Source organism: Myotis brandtii, unplaced genomic scaffold (assembly GCF_000412655.1).
Source record: "Myotis brandtii unplaced genomic scaffold, ASM41265v1 scaffold1285, whole genome shotgun sequence".
Taxonomy (NCBI): Eukaryota; Metazoa; Chordata; class Mammalia; order Chiroptera; family Vespertilionidae; genus Myotis; species Myotis brandtii.
Genome location: NW_005354532.1, coordinates 55122 through 76680, shown reverse-complemented (window position 1 = coordinate 76680; position 21559 = coordinate 55122). Strand labels below are relative to the sequence as shown.

Here is a 21559-nt window from a genome sequence, read left to right as displayed (position 1 = left end):
TACCAGTAGATAATGGCACTCAATGTTGTAGTGATAGATTTGGGAGGTTCATAGACTCTGATATGAACTGAAGTGCCAGCTCTCACATAAGCCATCTGACTTGCCTGAGCGGGTCTTCCCATCAGAAGGACAAGGATAAAATGCCATCCTTCCCTTAGCTCAGAGGGAGGACGGGCAAATTACTTTACAAACCAGCAGGGATATATTTTCTTGGTCTGATTCCATAAATAAGCCCCCAATAAGCTACTATATTTTGACAAAGATGTGTACAAGATAACTTCAAATGCAAGGTTCATGAAAGAATATTTCTCACCCTTGCTCTGTAAATTTGATAATAACCATCATCACCCAATGCAAAGATGTTTTCCTTTTCTAAAAAACATTGTCTTCACCTTTACCCTACAGCTGAAGAGTCACTTATTATTTTTAATACTTTTGCTATGCTTTAATCCTTGAGTCACATGGCCTAAAGCAAAAACTGTAAGAATTTTCAAAAAAATATTCTAATACCACCTCATATCAGTGTAATTCTTTACAGTATTCTTAAAATGCCTTGGTGTCTTACTATTTTGAATGTTGCTAGAAGGTAGAAGAGTGACAGATGGCGATGGCAATCTGAGTGCTGGCCTGGGTTCTCACGCAGGTGCAGGGCAATGCTAACTGTTCAGTGAATGCAGCTGACACAGATGTGCAACTGAATGGGCGTTAGTCATGGCAGATAAGTGCAGATGGGGTACAGAGAGTGTACTTTTTTGTTGATGATGAGTGCAATGCTAAATAATGAATGCAATGAAAGTTGAATGAGCACAACTTTTTGGCATTAAATTAAGTCACTATCGCTAATTCAGTGAGCATTCACCAAGAGAAGCAGGTTTAATTAATCTCTAATGCATATTACCTTGGATTATGTGACACTCATCTGCTTTTAATGCTTTAATACCTTCTCTAATGTTTCTGCCAATTAAATATACAGTCACGTTCCTCTTAACTACAGGGATACATTCTGAGAAATTTGTCATTGGGCAATTTCATCATTATGTGAACCCCATAAAGTGCACCTAGATGGTATAGCCTACTACACTATTAGGTTGTACGGGTTAGCCTATTGCTCCTAGGCTACAGAGCTGCACAACATGTTAATGTACAAAACAACATGAGATTAAATAGTACAAGAGCATTATGTGAACCCCATAAAGTGCACCTAGATGGTATAGCCTACTACACTATTAGGTTGTACGGGTTAGCCTATTGCTCCTAGGCTACAGAGCTGCACAACATGTTAATGTACAAAACAACATGAGATTAAATCAAGTACAAGAGAAAATGATGCAATGGAGACTCTGTATGAGACTGTAGCCAGCATGACATGGCATGCCGCTTTATAGCAAATGTTTTTTTATAAGTAGAAAGAGTACACTCTAAAGTAATAATAAAAGATATAGTATGGTAAATATATAAACCAATAACAATTGTTTATTATCATTATCAAGTATTATATACTATACATAATGCATATGCTATGCTTTTCTACAACTGGAGGTGCAGTAGGTTTGTTTACATCAGCATCACCACAAACATGTGAGTAATGCATGTGTTGTGCTATGATGTTACTAGGTGATAGTAGTTTTTCCACTCCATTCTAATCTTATAGAACCACTGTTGTACATATGGTCCATTGTTGACCAAAATGTTATGTGGCACATGACTGTAGGTCAAACCCCAATACAATGAATTTCAGAATTGCTAGTGGGTTGGGTAGAGAGTGTTGGGTAGAGAGTGTTAGGAGGTTTTGTTGGAGAAATAATAACAATGATTACTTACTATGCTCTACGAGTTTCATGTTCTAAGAATGATGATTAACTTATTTAAACCTCATACTGGCCTCATGGACTTAGAAATTATTATTACTGTTTTGTAGATGAGGAGACTGAGGCCCAGATAGATTAGGCGACTTTTCCAAGGTTCTCAGTGGAGGATGTGGAGTTTAAACACAGGAATTTATGTACCAGAAATGCCTACTTATTTCCCCAAATCATCAGACTTGAAGATATTTTTCATTTACTCTCAACTCACTGATCTTGGAATGAAAACACATGGACATACCCTTTGAGATAGAGAAGGTGCTAGAAAAGGATAGTCTCAGAAGAAGATTTATGGAGATTTGAATCCCTGCTCTGCCTATTATTGGCGAAGTAATCTTGGGAGCATTACTCATCCCCAGGAGCTTCAGTTTTGCTATCTGAGAAATGGGAGCAATGATAACACCATCTTGTTGGGTTGCTGAAATGATGCATTGAAATGCCCAATACAGGGAGCCCTTCAGTGTCTGCTCTCCAGCCACTTCCAACTACGCCCCAGAGGTAAAAGTTTATTCCCAGTTACCTTGGTGACTAACTTGTCTACCATCCTAGCTCTTGCTCCAGCCAGCGAAAAGAGAGATCGGCACTGTGGAGCTGAATGCCCAGCACACATGCTTGTCTTGTTAAGGCTGTACAGGATGTTTCAGTGTATTTAGTTGAGCTTCCCACTGGCCAGCCCTTGCAGGGCCCTGTTTCCAGGATGGGATACATTCTCCATAGGGCCAGGGAGCAGGGAGAGACATTCTCCTGGGCACAGCACAGCCAACTAGTCCCTTCTTAAGATTTAACTGGACCTTTTCTCTGCCAAGAGCCCTGAAACACCAACTGGTGAGTGGTGCCTTACCTGCCTGCTCCAGCTATTCCTCTTCTAAGGAGGCACAGTTCCTCCCATCCCCATCCCTTTGCTACTGGGTCCATGATTTGGGGTCAGTATTTCACTATTTCAAGCCTAATTAGTATGTCTGCTTTACACACACACTCACAAAAGAGGTGAGTTTCTTATTTACAGACACATGTCTGAGTCTAGTGCACCAAGGTCATTGAAGACAGCTGGATACATGAATTAGCCATTGGGAAATAAGACCAAATACAGACAGAGAATTAATAAAACCGAGAGATGCATTTCCTTCACTCCGGTCATAGTGTTTTTGTCTAGCACAGAGTCCTTTTTGAGCAGTGCTCCATAGCAGCTTTACGGGTTATTTGCACTCTGGAGAACTTGGGAAGAGGCTTTGTTCTGGAAGGAGAGGGCCCTGGAAGGTTCCAGTTATTTTGAGGACTGTAGGACATGAACACTTTCAAGCTGTGACTCATTCCTTAGCCAGGACCACAATTAACCCAGGTCAAGGGCAATGCCCTGCCTTTAATGGTCTCCTACTAAGCACCTCTCATCTACGCAAAAGAGGAACTCATGGGTGCAGAAGAGATACGATGTAAACTGGCTAAACTTCCAAACATAGGTATAGAAGTTTTAGAAATTAGTACCAAGACAATTGTTGTCAAGATTTTGTAAACCAGCCACTCCCCTGAATCAGCGGAAGTGCTTCAGTTGCTTCCTGCATCAGTATGGCTCCTCATTTTGGCATTCCAGGCCAGATCTCTGACCTCAGTAACCTGTGTTCTACTCTTCTCAGGGCATGAATCCTGCTGCTAGTATTGTGAGAGAAGAATGGACTTGAGATCAGGCAGGCCAGGGCTCCAATCTCTGTGTCCCAATTTGCTTACTGTATGACTTTGTGCAAGTCACCTAGCTTCTCTGAACCTCAGTTTTCTCATCCATGACATGAAATGATCAGAATAGACACTCCGTAGTATTGTATGGCTTGAAGATAATGTATATAAAGGGTGTATAGTAGGTGTTGGATAAATAGAATCCTTAATTTTATGTCTTTCAATTCCATCTTTTCAAATCCTTTCTGTTTAGACCACCCGATGTTTCCTTCCTTGATGCCAGAGGCATTTTCAGTGCATACCACTCAGCGCAGTGGCCAGTGGTGATCTATTTTTCAGTTAGCCTGACCATGTCAGGGAAACTCCGGGAAGGCAAGACCCAGGCCATCCACATATTCCGCACCATAATCGTGCCAGGCTCATATTAATGCACCCTAAACTGAGCCAAACAGTGATCAACAGATAAGCTATTATAATCACTCCTGGCAAAGTCACCCAAAGCAAAGATCACTCTAGAGTCTATGTCATTGTTTGTTTGGACAATGGGGTCTTTATGGGTTTCCTAACGACCTGGTGGTTCTTACTGCCCTTGAAAAAACTGACCAGGAGTTGGCGCCCAGCCTCGGTACCTTATTGCCCGTGGCAGTGTCCACCAGGAAGCCCAGGACCCGGAGAACCACGCTGCTCACTCCCATGGGACACTGGCTCTGGCTCACGTGCTCCAGCATCACCCAGGGCGGAGCCACACACGGGCTTTCATCCTCCGGAGATAGTGAAGAATCTGGAGGCTGGCAAGGTGCCTGGTCAGGCCGGACAGGAGACTGGTCATCTGGTGGCATCTCCTTGAGATTTCCTCCATCACCCTCCACTTCCTCTTCTAAGCATGACTGCAGGATATGAGTCACATATTCCAAAAGCAGCAAATGAAACAGGTGCCAGGACCCTACATTTAAATAACAACCAAAGTGAATAACTCAATGGACAAATGACATTCGCTGTGAAACTAACAACTTTTCTGGGGTTTTCACTCCTGTGGCCTGGAGCTTCCCCTCCCACCGATCCTGAGGGTCCTGGGCGGGCCCACCACCCATGTGGCGTTCCAGGTCCAGAGAACCCCAGCAAGGTGACCTCTGACAGGAAGCACAGAGAGTTCACTAGCCTGAGCCATGAAAGGGAAGTTAAGCCCCATCTGCTATGAGAGGGGGAAACAATTCCTACAGAAAAAGGGGTGCCACTCTCTGAGCAGGAGGATGTGCCCCTCAGCCTCCCACAGTTGGCACACAGGGAAGGAGGGAGAGGGCGGAAGGGGAGGTGCGGGCAGCGTGCAGAGGGGCCCTGCTGCCATCTGTGGGGACCAACGTGCAGCCCGTGCCCATTGCAGTCTGCGTGGCTGCATCTCCTGCTGGGCCGTGGGTGAGGGACGGCAGCGGGTGCTCCGCATGGAGAGACATTCTCCCTCCGGGGCCTGTAGGGACTGGCTGAGGAGACAGGTGCGCTGACTCCACCGACTGCTCTCAACCCAAAGGCATTCGGTCACCCAGGAGACAAGAATCAGTAATGTCCAGCTGAGAAGCAGAGGGGAGATCTGGCCGATTGAAATTTCTTAAGTTAATTTTTAATTCAGGTAAAAGCACAAATCTTATACAGATATCAAATGGACTTGTGTCAAAGGTTCTATGTAACTCATGAGTGGATGAAGGAACTGGTAAGTTGTTGCAACTGGTTCAAAAGAGAAGTTGAAGTACCAAGCAGAGGTGGGCAGCAGAGAGTTACAGAGACACGCAAAGGGATCCGTCCCTGGGGTGTCCATCAGTGGCAGCCACTGGCACCAGCTTGCAGTTCTGGGGCAGACTACTATTTGCATTATAATTGTGAGAGGGAACCAGCAATCTTTTCTGTCAAAGAAAGGAGCTCACTGCCATCTTAGCTTCTGCCATTTTGATTATGACCTTCAGACTTTCGGGGGGCCCCCATCTTAGGCCCCACCTTCCCCTTCCCCTTCCTCTGAATTAGCCAATTACACAATAATGTGAATCAGAGCTCTGATCTCTGACCAATCAAATCAGAGTCAGAGTCAGAGTGCGGGGCAGGGCAGACCAGGTCAGGGAATAAAACCCGAATGGACTTCCTGTTTGCTGTGCTTGGCCCATGATTTTCAGCGGCAGCTGCACCCTTCTCCAGAAGTAGATTTGCCTTGCCCATCCAGTTTCGAGTGTTTGTCTCATTCTGGAGACACCGCTGACGAGCATTTCTAACGTTATCAGTTGATACGGGTACAGAGTTGGAAAATAGCTAAGACAGTGAAAGGTGGAGACACTCAGAAGGGGCGCTAAGCCTTTTTGCTCATTTCAAAGCCCTTTACCGCAGAGGTCGCCAACCGGTGGTCCTCGGACCACTGATGGTCCGTGAGATCTGAAAGGTTGGCAACCGCTGCTTTACTGCTTATTACTCCTGGATGTCCCTGTGGTGAACGATACTGGCTTGGTGGGATGGCATGACCTGGTCTGGAATGAGCCCAACTAACCTGTTTACTTGGAAATCACGGTCCATGTGATGAGGAAAAGCTGCTGGTGCTAATACTTTACTTCATGGAGAGGTCCAGAGAAGGTAGGTGGGGCAAAGCAACAAGCACAGACTGGGTTTCTTCCCATGACTGCATAGGAATCGCTGTCACTTTAGTGCGGAGGAGCGTTGGCATAAAGCAGAGTCATGTTGGGCACCATGGAAAGAGAGGGCCTCACGCAAACGGTGGTCACCTACATGGCAGCTTACAGCCACCACCCTGGACAGAGCTCCAGAGTGTTTGCAAGACTGACCCAGAGTAGCACTGGTCTTGTCTTCCCGGCTTCTCACTTACCTGCCCAGTGTGAGGGCATCGGCAGCCTGTGGAGCAGGGCTCCTCCCCTGATGAGTGTGCGAGCTCACAGGGCAAAGACCCCCTGTCTTTCACTGCTCTATGCCCAGTGCCCAGCAAGGTGCCTGGGAATTTTTGGGGGACACAGTAAGTATCTATTGAGATGAATGATCCTTTTGTGGACCAAAGGCCACACGCCACCTGACAAGCTCAGGGGAGGCCTGCATGGCAGCCTTACAAACTGAGAGACCTACAGTAACCACAAAGGACGGTCTGAAAGGAAACGTTAAAGGTGGGTAGTCATGTCCTAGGCCGGTATTTTCCCTGACAAGGTTAATTTTTATCTTAACGGAGCCCATTGTCTTTTTGCAACTAAGATAACATACCTGAAATGTCACAGAGTAACTTGTAACTTCCCTCCCCCCGTCCCCCACCCCCCAACCCCAACCAAATGAGCCTGGGCACCAGGAGGGAGACCATAAATTCCTTCATTGTTATCATGTTAATTGTTGTCTGTTAACTATCCTGTATCCACTTAAGTAATGTGTCTATCATTTTACTTTTTATCCAATCCCAGAGGCCCCTCTCCCCACCCCACCCACCGCTTTGCTTTCTCCCGCCTCCCTAATCTATCACCAGTGAATTTCATGTAACCCACTTATGTCTCCTCCCTTGATGTAAAGTATAAAACAAGGTGAACAACCACCATTTTCCTGAGCATTATCCCAATCCAATCCGTTGAGGTTCTGCTTCCCAGCAATTGTTGACAGTTTGGCTCAAGTAAACTCGAAAAAATTCTTTACAGCTTTGCATGTTTTTACGTTAACACTTTTCATGGGGCTGGAGGGCTCTGTGGTGAGGTTCCCTTCCTACAACTCTGCTGTTCTGCATCTGAGCCATGGAGGTGACAGATGTGAGCTCTGACAGAGAACGATCATCTATTTGACCAGAAAGTTTGCAAAATGGATACTACTTCACTCTTTTCACCATCTGCAAACATCAGTGACCTTACCAATTTTTATTCTTTATTACTTTAAGAGTTAAATATGGATGCCCCCGATCACTACTTTTTTCTCCATCTCACTTACCTGCCTTGGTGCTTTTCTCAAAATGTCCCAGGGCACACTATTCAAAAGCAAGGGGGTGCTTCCTACCCATCCAACAACGAGGAATGGGAAGCAAAGTGTGGCCAGACTGTTTGGTGGGAACTATTCTCCTGTTGCTATTTTTAAAAGCTGTTATAGTTTTGTACAGTTTTCTGTGTCTGTGTTGTATTTTACATAAGAACAAAATGGCTGTATTCTACCCGGCAATGTGAAACATTCTTAACGGTAGAACAGTGTTTTGCATTCTCTGACTCACCAAAACTGTCCCTGTGGCGAAGAGTCATGGCTTTGCTCACTGTGGTGAGAACAAAATTCCAGCGCAGCTGGAAGCTGGCAGCCAATCTGATGAACTCCTCTTTGCTTCTGCTTGGCTGTTACATTTTTGGAAGAAAAAAATTCCAGGTTTTATGACAAAATGAAGGAGAACACGTTTTCAAATGCACACATTTGTCAGGTACTGACATTTCAAGTGGTCCGATGAGAAGAGGAAGAAATAAGGTGAGAAGGGAGCAGTGACCCACCAGCCTTTTTCTTATTTTGATCCAACTCCTCAGAAATGGTTCCAGGGCAGAACCCCTGATGTTGTGGAGAGAAGGAAGGAGGTGGAAAACTGGCTTCTTTTTCTTTCTTAAAAAATTATACACAAGTTTTAAAATGAGTTCACTTGTGAAGCATGTCAAAGAAATACTTCAGAGACAGCCTCACCACAATCCACTTGGCAGTTGCTATCCAGAGGGTCGGTGGACATGTTGTCCTTGCCAAGTCTGATATTGTGAAAAAGGGGCAGAGTCCCATAACAATGAGCAGTAGCGGCGCTGACTTTGGAAAGCACAGAACTAACCGCTGCACTGTGTAAATTATCTGAGGACTGGAAGTTCCCACCTGTGCGTCTGGTGGAGCCGAGGCCAGCTGACAGCTCGAGTGGCACTAAACTGGGCAGCAGTGACATGCTTCTGCATGCAGACAAAGAAACTCTTCATGTAGATCAGTGGCTCTCAACCTTCTGGCCCTTTAAATACAGTTCCTCATGTTGTGACCCAACCATAAAATTATTTTCGTTGCTACTTCATAACTGTAATGTTGCTACTGTTATGAATGGTAATGTAAATATCTGATATGCAGGATGGTCTTAGGCGACCCCTGTGAAAGGGTCGTTTGACCGCCAAAGGGGTCGCGACCCACAGGTTGAGAACCGCTGATGTAGATGGAGAGTAGCCTTGGGCCACACTTTCAATGCATTACAAGCAATGGAGTCACATTAATTTCACAGGCACATGTTGGGATGAATGGCCCTGAAGCCCCCCTAAGTCTCATCATATGAATGTGAGCCACCCACTGGCTCAACCCAAGTCTCTGAAGGAGAGATGGAGAGACTGGTTAGACATAGGACACCCCCTTTCTCATCTTCCCATCAGCCCCCACTGTACCCCCCGCCATGTGTTGAGTGAAGGGCTGTCCTGGGCTTTGGGTGCACGTGGACTTCCTTCAGTAGCAGCATCCTCCCCACAGGACTGACAACCTGGGCTGGTGTTCCTGATCACCTGACACAGGGCTCCTGGAGGAACCGTGGGTTCAACAAACACAAGGACACTTTAAAAGGCACCGTGAGAAGGAGCTCTGGTGGTTGTCACACTCTGCACTGAGCACTCTTCTGCCCGTACCAGTGTGGCATCTCCGGGTCCTACATTTAGGAATTCTCTTGGGCCCAACCATGTGAGACCCAGGAGGATGGAGCACATGACACATTGAACTCCCCTCTAGCAGGCTGCCAGACGGGAACGGCCGGAGCCATTAGGCACCCCTGACAAGCCCAAAGATTTACATTTTAGCCGTTTGAGTATTTTACTGGCAGCAGTGTTTTGCTTTGTTTTATCAGCCAAGCTGTTTTACAAGAACAAGCTCTTCAAAGGCATGCAGGTACAAAACACCATCTTGCTAACATGCCTCATTGTGAGGCTGAATACATGATGAAGACTTGGGAGACACGTGGTGTTACATGGTTTAGATGGAGCCCGAGCCCGTGGGCTGCTTGGAGGTAGGGGTGCTCTTAAGGGGCTCAGGGGCTCAGCTCGGTGAAAGAGGCTGAGCAAGAGGAATGGAAGGTTTGATCAGTGACAACCTAGCCAATGAGTGAACGTCTCAGCAGCAATGCAACTCCAGATATGTTACCACTGCTACAAAGAAGCTCTGCCAGAGATCACCAAGGACCATGAGTACCATTCAGAATCTGCATGACGGTTTTCAAGAAGCAAAGCATGGACACAGACACCTGCCCAGCTTTCCTGTAGAACATTCTGGTTCCTCTCAATGAGGTTTCCAACCCCAGTGCCCCCTGCAGTCTTTATGAATGATCCCCGTTATCACCTCTGCCCTTTCTCATCCACTGGGAGGAAGGGATATGGCAAGGCCAGATGGGGAGGGAAAGGGAGAGAAAGAAATGTAACCGAGGCTTAGAGGAGAGCGCTCCCAAAGCCCAGTCCCAGGGCCACGCCGCCTGTGCCTGCTCCAGCGTGTCCTCTTCTTCCCAAAACAGGCCCTCCACGTCCAATGCTCACTGTGCCCAGGCCCATGTCCTTCTCTCGGGAATGGTGTCTTTTTATGTTATTTTCATCCCATCTACCCTTCTTGTCCCAATTTAAACCCACCTCCTTCATCAAGACCTTTCATAACTGCTCAGCCTGCAGAGGGCAATGCCTCAGGCGGGAGGCCCCTGGCGACCTTGTTTTGGTCTCCAAACTAATGCACAGCCCCAGGTCCCCATCCACCCACCCTTATGCTCCCACTGGGCCAAGGGTGCTGCGCTTTCTCTGATCATACTTTCAGCTTGGGAAGTGTGATTGCTGATGCAGATGGTGCTGATGATTGAGCCCAATAAGGACCCTGTTGAAGTAACTCCCAATTTGGTCATCCAGAAAGCCCAAATTCACCCACATTCAACACCAATTCTTCTTTGATCTTTAAAATCAAGCCTGATGCTTTACTGGGATATTTCTGCAAAATACACAGACAAGTACTGTTCTCCCTAAACAGAGAAAACCACTCCTCCTATACGCTCTTGCTTGGTGCACTCACACTCACCCATGGCCACTGCACACACGCTCATTCACCTCACCTGCATACACAGGCCCATTGCACACATACAACACACACCTGACCAGCATGTGTGCGCACCTGCACACACACCTGCCTGACATACCAGCTTCTAATCCTGGCTGCCGCAGGCGTGAGACACTGCTTTTCCGTCCTCAGCACCCACACCAGCCTTGGCACACTATGGCCAGAGAAACATCTTTTTCATTCCACTAGGTCATGGGCACTTGGTGCTATTATGTAGCTAGAATGATCAACACCCACCTCTTCCCTTTAAAAAAATATGGTTTTGTACCTGGAAGACAAATGTTTGGAGATTTGAAGATAGACAATTCAGGAATACATGGAGGTCTGTCGATGTTCCCAGCAAAGAAATTAAACTGCTTAAACCTGTAAAGAACAAAACAGACAGGAAGATTGCTGGCCTTCCGAAGGGCAGCCACGGAGTCTGTGCAGCCACCCCAGGAGCCAGAGCTGCTGTATCCCCTCCTTTCCCACTTCCCATTGCCTCCAATAAAGGCCGTTCATACTGTTGTAAAATTTTTAAAAAATAAAAAGGTTTCTAGCAACGCAACAGAATTTTGCTGTAGGTATTTGTAGGCTAGGTAACCCAGGGACACCATTTGAACAACAGTTCAAAAGCACCCCCTGCGGCTTCGCACCCAATTTGAACACAAAGGATACATTCTAAGTCCAGATTTGTCACATCTGTGGTCATACAGTTCAGAGTTATATGGTCTTGCCTCTTAGGAACAGCCGCTGCCACTTGTTGAATTGGAAAGAAATATTTCGAAATAATAATTACACCTTGTAATTAATTCCACAGACCTGGCTCCAGATGAGCTCATTGCATGATGCAGACATGACCTCGCCTATCCGTGTCATTTTCATTAAAGTAGCAGTCTACTCATGTCCTTTCACTGAGGGATGTTCAGGGCCTTCTGGGCTACAGGCTCAGTACAGACATGAGGGGTGGAGCCTGAGCATGTGTGACGTGGGGACTTGAGTCCGTCACCTGCATGGGCAGCACTGAGCGCAATGAGCCAGCCTTTGGCTCTCCCACCTTCTGGGTGCTGCTGGGTACCAACCAGAGTTTAGAAAACCCACTGGGATGCCTTGGCCCTGGCTGAGGCTTGGTCAGGGTTCACCTGACAGATCTTCCAGGCAGACCTCGAGCATTTGCCTGCCAGTGGCTACCAGCATGCCAGGCTCCCTGCTGGCTCTGTGTCCTCGTGGAAGGACACCCAAGGTTGCCAACAGGCACACAGGAGCCCGGGGCAGGCTGCAGGCATCTCGGCAGGCACCTAGGAGAGAGGCCTTGTGTCTTCCTGGGGCTTCCTAGGGGCAAGAACAGGGTTTGAGCAACCCCCTGAGATTTCTGGGGGATCCAGTAGCCCAGGAGGGGACCCTTTGAGTTCCTACTAATCAGCATTACCCTCCATAGCTTTAAAACTTGCTGACTTAGGTGTGGTTTTTTGTTGTTGTTATTGTTGTTTTTTAGAGAGAGTGGATGGGAAAGGGAGAGACAGAGAGAAACATCAATGTGAGAGAGACACATCTATTGGTTACCTCCCACACACACCCCAACCAGGGCTAGGGATCAAACCTACAACTGAGGCATGAGCCCTTAACCAGAATGGAACCCGTGACCCCTCAGTCCACAGGCTGATGCTCTAACCACTGAGTAAAACAGGCTAGGGCAGGTGTCCACCTTTTAGTTACTGGTTTGGTCCATAGGGGAATACCTAGGGGAGGAGCTAGGATTTGGGATAGTGACAGAGCAGGGGAGATCATCAAGGGAGGGGACGCTGGGGTGCATGAGCAGAGGCCTCTTACCAACAAGAATGGACCTTCCCAGGGGTGGGCAAACTTTTTGACTCGAGGGACACAATGGGTTCTTAAACTGGACCGGAGGGCCGGAACAAAAGCATGGGTGGAGTGTTTGTGTGAACTAATATAAATTCAAAGTAAACATCATTACATAAAAGGGTACGGTCTTTTTTTTTTTTTTAGTTTTATTCATTTCAAACGGGCCGTAGTTTGCCCACGGCTGACCTAACCAGTACAATCCTACCAAAGACAGCCCTATTTCAAGGTCAAAGAAAGAGGACAGGATAACTGTGGTGCTTTGCATGCCTTGTGAATCCCTGTCCGTCAGCTCATGAAATACTGAAGTGCTCCCAGGTGTCGGGGGGACCACTGACCCCTGAAGGAGCTCCTCCCTGTCCGTCAGCTCATGAAATACTGAAGTGCTCCCGGGTGTCGGGTGGACACGATGCATAAGGGACCACTGACCCCTGAAGGAGCACACAGGCACCGGGAGGCAGTTTGGGCAGAGCTGGGTGTAACGGGTTGAGGTTTCGCCCACAGGGAAGAAGCTGCTAGACCTTCCTGGGGCATCTGGCAGGCATATCTGCAAAGGGTAGAAAAGGGAGCTAGTCCCCACAGCCCCCTGGCAGCAACCCTCAGACAAAGGCCTAGAGATTGGCCTGGAGGCTGGGGGAGGGGCGCCAGTGTTCTGCAGTTCCCTCCTGAAACAACTCTCCCGTGTCTGCCCCCAGCTCCCGCGTGGAAGTGGGGAGAGCACCTTCTCTCGGTCCAGGCTCCTCCCAGGAGAACACTGTTAGCAGCTCGCAGACCTCTTTGTGGAAGAAATACTTTTTGTTGTTGTTGAAAAATAATTACAATTATCAGATAGTAAAGGGCAAGAATATCCACATGCTTCATATCACTGGTCTGCAAAGTAGTGAAATGCAGTAAAAGCACAATGGTTCGCATTGTTAAAAGCAATCCTAACAGTTGTGCCAGCAGGTCCGGCTGGGCAGAGAGCTGATGCAATCCCATTCGGACAGGAGAGGGAGGCGCTGTGCGTGCACCAGACTGATGCCGCCTTTCCCCCAAAGTGACGCTCCAGGTTGATTTCCAGGAACAATCGTTGTCAAGCAGCACCACTCGTCTGCTCATTTATTCACTCAACAAACACGTGCCAGCACTGACTGCTGGATGGACAGGGGGACCCCGGGAAGATCTTTCTCTGGGGCATTCCTTGCCCCTGCAGGGGAGGTAAATTACAATAGCAATGAGTAACACTTGTTCTACCTCTGCTAAGAAATCCCTAGAGTAGTGCAGGCTATGCCGGCCCCAAATACATGCCACACGTTGCAATGAACAGGAAGAAGGAAGCTTACATTTCACCTCCATGCTCTCCAGGTCGCCCATGCCGCTCCGCGTCCTTGTCAGGGCTCTCTGCGAAACCTCCATGATGCCCTGCAGGTCTGACTTCAGGAGGCTGACTCTCCTGCGATTTTCCAATACCATTCTCATCGTCTAAGCACAATGGGAAGCATGCGTCATTGAATGTGGTCGTTTTGGCCTAATCCCCCATCCAACTTAGCAAGAGGTATTGTTATTGAGCAGGAAAAAAGTGGATTTGGGTATTACCCACTAAAATAGAATCCTCAGTCACAGAGAAAATGTTCCAATTCACACATCCTAGAGCTGCTTTTCTGAAAAATAGCACTTAGAGTGCCGCTCCTCATAGCAGACTGATTAAGGCTCTGAGGACCCGGAAGCTCTTCCCCTCCCTGCTCTCCCCTCCCTGCCCTCCCCTCCCTGCTTTCCTCTCCCTTCACTCTACTCCCTGCTCTCTCCCTTCACTCCACTCCCTGCTCTCCACCCCTGCACTCCACTCTGGCGCCTAAACTACTTTCCAGGGGAAACAGTGGTGGAGCGAGGGTCTGGAGTAAAGTGCTAGGATTCCGAAGGGTTGCTTCGGGGCTTCGGAAGTTGATTTTGCCCTCTCTCCTTGGGAGGCGTGGGCAATGGATTTAGACCCTGGGAGCTGGTTTCCTCAGCTATCCAATGGAAACAATCCAGGTCCCTACTATTTTAGGGTCTGTAGGTTGTCCTCACACCCCTAATGTCCCCTCATTTTGCAGAGGAGAAAAGCAAGGGCACTTGCGGGCATCAGTAAATTTCCCCAAGTGACAGGCAGTATAAAGATGGACCCGAGTTGGCCACCCGAGCTGGGCTGAGATGAAGGTGCTGCTGCAGAGCCATCAGCAGCTGAGCGAGTCAGGAATGGAGACAGTAACCCAGAGGCCCAGCTGAGCACCCCTGAGCTGAGACTGATTGGGACCAAGGGACAATCCTTGACTCTGTCCTGATGGCACCACAGGATTTCCAAGCAGATTCTTGAGTGGCCACTTCAAGCATCTATAGCCCTCCTCTCGCTTTCCTCTACCACCAAGTGGCATCATCAATCAAGGAGAGAAGGTAGGAGTCCAGGTGCCTGGCAGCCAGGGCACACCATGCCCACAGGGCCAAGTGTAGGAGGAAGGGCTCGGTCACCTGTCCCGGGGTCTGCTGCAGGCCCATCACCCCCTCCCGCTGCCTGGCTGACCCTCCTCTGCTGCAGGGCCATCACCCCATCCCACTGCCCGGCTGACCCTCCTTCCTCTGCTGCAGGCCCATCACCCCCATCCGCTGCCTGGCTGACCCTCCTCTGCTGCAGGCCCATCACCCCCATCCGCTGCCTGGCTGACCCTCCTCTGCTGCAGGCCCATCACCCCCATCCGCTGCCTGGCTGACCCTCCTCTGCTGCAGGCCCATCACCCCCATCCGCTGCCTGGCTGACCCTCCTCTGCTGCAGGCCCATCACCCCCATCCGCTGCCTGGCTGACCCTCCTCTGCTGCAGGCCCATCACCCCCATCCGCTGCCTGGCTGACCCTCCTCTGCTGCAGGCCCATCACCCCCATCCGCTGCCTGGCTGACCCTCCTCTGCTGCAGGCCCATCACCCCCATCCGCTGCCTGGCTGACCCTCCTCTGCTGCAGGCCCATCACCCCCATCCGCTGCCTGGCTGACCCTCCTCTGCTGCAGGCCCATCACCCCCATCCGCTGCCTGGCTGACCCTCCTCTGCTGCAGGCCCATCACCCCCATCCGCTGCCTGGCTGACCCTCCTCTGCTGCAGGCCCATCACCCCCATCCGCTGCCTGGCTGACCCTCCTCTGCTGCAGGCCCATCACCCCCATCCGCTGCCTGGCTGACCCTCCTCTGCTGCAGGCCCATCACCCCCATCCGCTGCCTGGCTGACCCTCCTCTGCTGCAGGCCCATCACCCCCATCCGCTGCCTGGCTGACCCTCCTCTGCTGCAGGCCCATCACCCCCATCCGCTGCCTGGCTGACCCTCCTCTGCTGCAGGCCCATCACCCCCATCCGCTGCCTGGCTGACCCTCCTCTGCTGCAGGCCCATCACCCCATCCGCTGCCCGGCTGACCCTCCTCTGCTCAGGGCCCACCACCCCCATCCACTGCCCGGCTGACCCTCTTCTGCTGCAGGCCCATCACCCCCATCCGCTGCCTGGCTGACCCTCCTCTGCTGCAGGCCCATCACCCCCATCCGCTGCCTGGCTGACCCTCCTCTGCTGCAGGCCCATCACCCCCATCCCGCTGCCTGGCTGACCCTCCCGAGGTCTCCCTTTGAAACTTTAGAATGGTGGCCTGCGCACCCTGCTTCTGCCCAAGGAGAGAGCTGGCGACTGGGGCCCTTCTGAGGAGGGGAGGCGAGGGTGGGCTTCTGTGGCCCCGCAGGCCTGCCAGTCAGTGGCCGGAAAGGTCCTCCTGTCTGCCCTGGGTGGAGGGAGCACCCCCCTTGCTCTGAGGACAGACTTGCAGCTTTCACTTCAGAAAACTGCTTTGTTCCCTCCTGTCTGGTTGGCAGAACCTACCTTTGCCATGTTGGAAAGGTATGTCTTTCTTCTTAGTCTTTTGACAAACACAGTAACTTCTGTTAAGAACAATACACGCGACCATTACTGATGCTATAGCGCCATGCCCTTCCATAGGATAATGGGGAGTGCAAGCCTGTGCCAAGACTGCCTCCCACCCAGGAGGCCTCCACACAGCCTGGTCTTTCCACTGTGCGTGGGCTCTTTCCCAAATGGCTGGGAGGTCTTGGCAGGGGCGACTTGACCAAAACACTCCCCATCCAGCCCAGAAAAATTATGTAATCCCAGTTTCTGTCGTGCCCGCGTAAAAGAGTTCAGGATTTTTGCCTGGAAACCCTGAGTCCCCAAACGTTCTCATTTCTACAGTGCCCGCCTCAGAAAATGACCAAGGAAAGGATAAAAAGAGAAAACACACAGAGAGGAGCATGCTCCCTCTTGAATGTATTCAGTTTTTGCCCCGGAGATGTCGCCGGCTCTTAGCTGAATTGTTGGATGAAAGGAGGGCAGCTTCCACCTTCAAGGGGCTCCGCCTCTGAGAACGGGTCACCAGGTATGCAGTGACTTGCTCCCTGGCACTCTGCGGCCAGAGAGGAAGCCAGCGAGGGGCTCAGGGGAGGGATGGGCCTTGTCTGAAGATGGTCTCAGAGACTAATTCACCTAGAAGGTGACATTCAAGCAGGGCTTGAACATGTAAGGTCGGAGTTACCGGGGATGGGGGTGGAGAGGCAGTCTCGGCAGGAAGAGTGGCAGGAAAGGCCTTCCGGGGGTACCCAGTCTTGTGTGACTGGGGAGCACCAGTCGGGGTTCCTTGGGGAATGGGGACCACAGGCCAAGCAGTGAATGACTTTGCACAGTGAGTGAAGAGTGGACCCTTGAGTGGGCGGGGCCTATGGAAGGCATTTAATTGATCAAATCATTGTTTTAAAATAATCATTGGGTCTAGTGGGGAGGTGACTGAGGTTGGAGGCAGGATGGTGAAGTCACTCGGAAGCTCTGAGTAGGCTAGAGAGGGACAGAGAGACAGCGAGGGGAGTCAGGCGGGTGGTAAGGTGACCCCCGGGAAATGCTTCTTTTCACCTTTCACAGCCAGACTGCACTTTCTCTCTGCAGTGTCCACCCTGCTGCCTTTTTGGCTGACACCAGCTTGGCCGGGTGAAAGCTTCCAAGTGGGTCAAACTGGGATTAAGATTGCCAATATGAATATGAACGCAGCCAGCTGCAGGGTGGTGGGTAAAAGTTAGACACCGTCCTATTCTGTGGGCCCTCTGACGAGCCAGCAAACAATGTGCAAAGTTAGAAAAGAGAGTGAGATGACGGGAGGGCTTGGTGATGCGAGTGGCCTGAGAGGGCCCAAGAGAAACAGGACTGGGTGGGGACGGGCCGCTGGAGACAGCGCGAGGCAACGATGGAAACGCGTCACAAGGCAGGAGGGGGACATGGCTGTTTCCAGGACCAGAAACATGGCACCCACAGAGCAGGCGTGTGCTAGCGTTTAAAGGAAGCCGTGGCTGGCCTTGAACAGACAGGCAGCCTGGTGAAAGGTGTGTCAGAGACCATAACCTGGCAGCCAGACAGAAAGAAAAGGTATTCTAGAAAGTCAGCAGGGAGAGGAGACTACAAAGCTGTGAACGCCTTGGTGGCCCACAGGGTGAGAAGCTTAGGGAGATGGGGGTGTTCTAAGGGGAATCTGTGCTCTTTGGAGCCCCTCTGAGAGGCCAGAGCGCACAAAGAGGTGGAAGGATGTCGGTGCCTGAGCCCTGGCCAGCCCTGCTCAAGGGACAAGCAGTGAGGACCACAGGCTGCCCCAAGGTGCTGGCTCAAAAAAGGTGAGCAGCGCTGCCTGGAGGCAGCAGCAGGTTCTCCCTACCTTTTGACAGTCAGACAGCTTTTCTACACCTCTAGCCCCTTGACCTGTCCAAACTCCATGTTATTATTCATTAGGGGAACTGGTAAAGGGTGTGGTGGGTCAGCACAGGAATACACCACTGGCACTAAAATGCAAGCGGGAGGTCTGAACAGGGTTGTATGCCTGCGTGACCGTGGGGGGCGGGGGGGGGTATTACACAGCTGAGAGTCCTGCCCCATCTGAAAGTCAGATTCTGAATCTACTCTCACAGAATTTATTTTCCCACTGAAACCTACCTTTGAGCTTGGAGACCTGTAAGAGGGCTGGGAAACCTTCCAAAGCATTAAGTAGCCACAGCTTAAATTTCTTACTAAATAACCGGACAGACTTCAGGTACTGAATAGAAACGTCTTCCAGAAAATCGTCAAGGAGGACATCCTCAATTCCCTGCAACAAAAGAGTGGAGACAGCGTGCCGGCCAGCGCGGGTGTCCTCTAGTTACAAGCGGCCTAAGTGAACTATGCCACAAACTCAGAGAGAAGACCCCACCTGAGCCCTTGCCGCAGCTCACTGTGCAGGAGCAGAATTTGAATTTTTTCAAAGAGCTTAAAATACTGATAACTGATCCACAGTTTTAAGAAGCACCACACAGGCCATACTAGGCGGGTCAGACCAAAATATTTTCATGGCTGAACCCAGGTGCTGGCTTTCATCCTTTGTGTAAAAAACTTAGAAGCATAAAATTGTCTCCCAGAAAATAAAAAAATAAAAAGTAGCTCTAGCCAGGTGGTTCAGTTGGTTGGAGCATGGTCCCATACACCAAAAGGTTGTGGGTTCGATCCCCAGCTGGGGCGTATATGGGAGGCAACCGGTCAATGATTCTCTCTCACATTGATGTTTGTCTCTCTCCCTCTCTCTCTAAAAATTAGTAAAAACATATCCTCAGGTGAAGATTAAAAAAGAAAAAGGTTCATGACCAGCTTTAAAAAAACAACATATTTTCACCACAGAAACTGTAGTGAAAATATAACTACCCTGAAATTATAATAGTCAGTCTAGATAAAAAAACTTGGACTCAGTTTGGAGTTCCCTGGTCACTGAAACCACAGGTTACCGTGTACATTGGCTTTTTCTTTACATGAGGTAACTCAGACTCTCACGGATTTCAAAAGAAAGGCTGAGTTTTAGGGAAAGATTACAGCTTGTGATCCATCCGCCCCACTGTTGGCTCCTCAGAGGCCTGCAGCCAGGGACCTGCAGAGAGGAGGCTCTACCCCAGGCTCTGCACAGCCACCAGCCACGCGTCTTCCTACCTTGTACATCTGTACGTCGTAGCATTTAAAGAGCTGGCACACTTCAGGCAATGCCATGAGCATGACTGTGTCCTGTGGCAGAGCTTTCCAGAAGGCAGTGAGCAAGTCCTCCACCTGAAGTAAGGAATGGAATGGATCTCCACAATCTGTTTGTGCCTGGTGAGACTAACCCCATATATACTTAACCAGCCCCAAGTGATAATGGGATGAATTTCATTCCAATTAATGTAAAGCTTAATCTGGCAGCTTTTCTAGTTGGATGGAATAACGTGAAACATATTTTCATGGCAGTTTTCTGGAAGGAAAGCTGTTTTAACCACCAGGGGGCCCCTGTTGGTTATCATAGGATGAGGAAATGGCCAGAGGGCACAAACCAGAGTTCAGAATGAATGTTCATTGATGATTGACCTTCAATGTGGCTCAGCTCTGAAAGAGGGTGATAGTATGTAACCAGAGAGGCTTCCTCCTTGACACCGAGGTACAAGCCATCTAAGGATTGTCCAAGCAAAAGAGGCCTGGAGTCTTTCTACACAGGAGCCTTTCTAAGGAAGACAACGGCAGCTTCCTTCCTTTTCTTTAGTTTCCCCCATGTTGACTTTTCAGATCCCATGATTGGTCAATCTGAGTTGCCAGTTAATACTCTTGACTACTAGTGATTTCTGCAGGCCCAAGTGTTCTAGGGCATCCCAGCCCTGACACAGACCTACCAGTGACCTCCGTCAAGGAAGTTAGGGCCAACTTCTGAGCTGCCAGATAATGAACCCCTGCTGTCAGGTGCATGAATTCTAGAGAAGACATCTCCATAGAGACTCTCAGACAGTCAACAAAAAATACAGTAATGGGATGAGCGGCATGTATTAATCCTTTTCTTCTCAGGTGGGTAAGTTTGAAGCAGGACCTTTCGGAGTTAGTGGGTTTGAATGAGACAGCAGCCACGGGCTCATCTCTGCTAATTCTCTTACCACCCATGTCCAAAGTCATCAAACACCGCTGCACCAGCTTCAGAAACATTTCTCTCTGATGTCATTGTCACTGCTCCAGATTTGATGACCCTCCTCACTTCCTACCTGCCTATGACAAAACCTCCTTACCACCCACTCTGCTCCACTATGGCAGTCTGTGTCACTGCTCCCACAGTCCTCTCCATGAGTCAGAATTCATCACACGGCATGCAAGGCCCTCTCTCACTCCAGCCCTCTCTCACACCCCTCCCCTCTGCTTCTCTCCTTTAATGACAATGAAATCTAGTCAGAGCGACCTTTTGTCACATGCCTGTGAACATCCTGCTGCCTTTGTCTGCACCCACTGTTCTACCTGGAATACCTTTCCTACTCCATTTTGTCTGTTGAACCTCAGTTTTTCCTCTAGAGTCCAGCTACATGGCCTCCTCTTGGGAGCACTATCTACTTAACTTTGTTAACTCTTCCTCTGGGCACCCAGAACAGTCTAATCATACTGTTATTCTAGGACTTGCCATATTGTATCATATTTATTGGCTTATATTGCTCCTTTTAGTACCAGACTATCAGCCTATCAAACCTTATGGAGAATACCTTCCTAGTTCCAGAAATGGTACTGGTTACAAGGTAAGAATTAAGTTAATATTAATGAGTGAATAAAGAAAAGGAGAAATAGATATCTAATGTGGATATCTATTGATAAACATTACATTAATAAAACAAGGGCCATTCTGAAGACATCGTGGTCTCTATCTTACTATCATGCTTTACACTAAGTACTAAATGTACTTATGCTGAATGAATATTTTCACCCAAAGTTGAAGTACTTAGAACACTAAAGCATCAGAAAAGCTTTTATTTAACTGTGTACTAGTTTCCCTAGATTTCCATTGCAAAAGATAAAACTCAGAATGGTTAAAAGATTTATTCATGTGTTCCACAATCCAATCATTACAATATCCATGTCAAATCACTCTGCTTCAAAGTCTTGCTTCTTTTTCAGTTGGCATCTATACTAATAATAGAGGAATATGCAAATATTCTGGGATGCCGTCACAGTAACAGTAATGACCAAACAGCAGGCTGCGTGGGGCGACCAGGCCTGCAGGGGGGTTAGTGAGGGATGACCAAA

The 21559-nt window shown here is 49.1% G+C and overlaps 1 protein-coding gene across 1 annotated transcript in view; it reads right to left on the bottom strand.

Annotated features, from left to right (window-relative positions):
- The window catches only part of RFX8 (RFX family member 8, lacking RFX DNA binding domain), a 62067-nt gene that overhangs the window by 1025 nt on the left and 39483 nt on the right, over positions 1–21559 (bottom strand). The window contains exons 4-10 of the mRNA XM_014534308.1: positions 19469–19582; positions 18452–18602; positions 16310–16368; positions 13769–13907; positions 10876–10970; positions 7747–7861; positions 4160–4473 (exon numbers count right to left, since the gene is read on the bottom strand). Of these exons, the coding sequence (XP_014389794.1) occupies positions 4160–4473; positions 7747–7861; positions 10876–10970; positions 13769–13907; positions 16310–16368; positions 18452–18602; positions 19469–19582 (987 nt within the window). The remainder of the gene's footprint in view (positions 1–4159; positions 4474–7746; positions 7862–10875; positions 10971–13768; positions 13908–16309; positions 16369–18451; positions 18603–19468; positions 19583–21559) is intronic.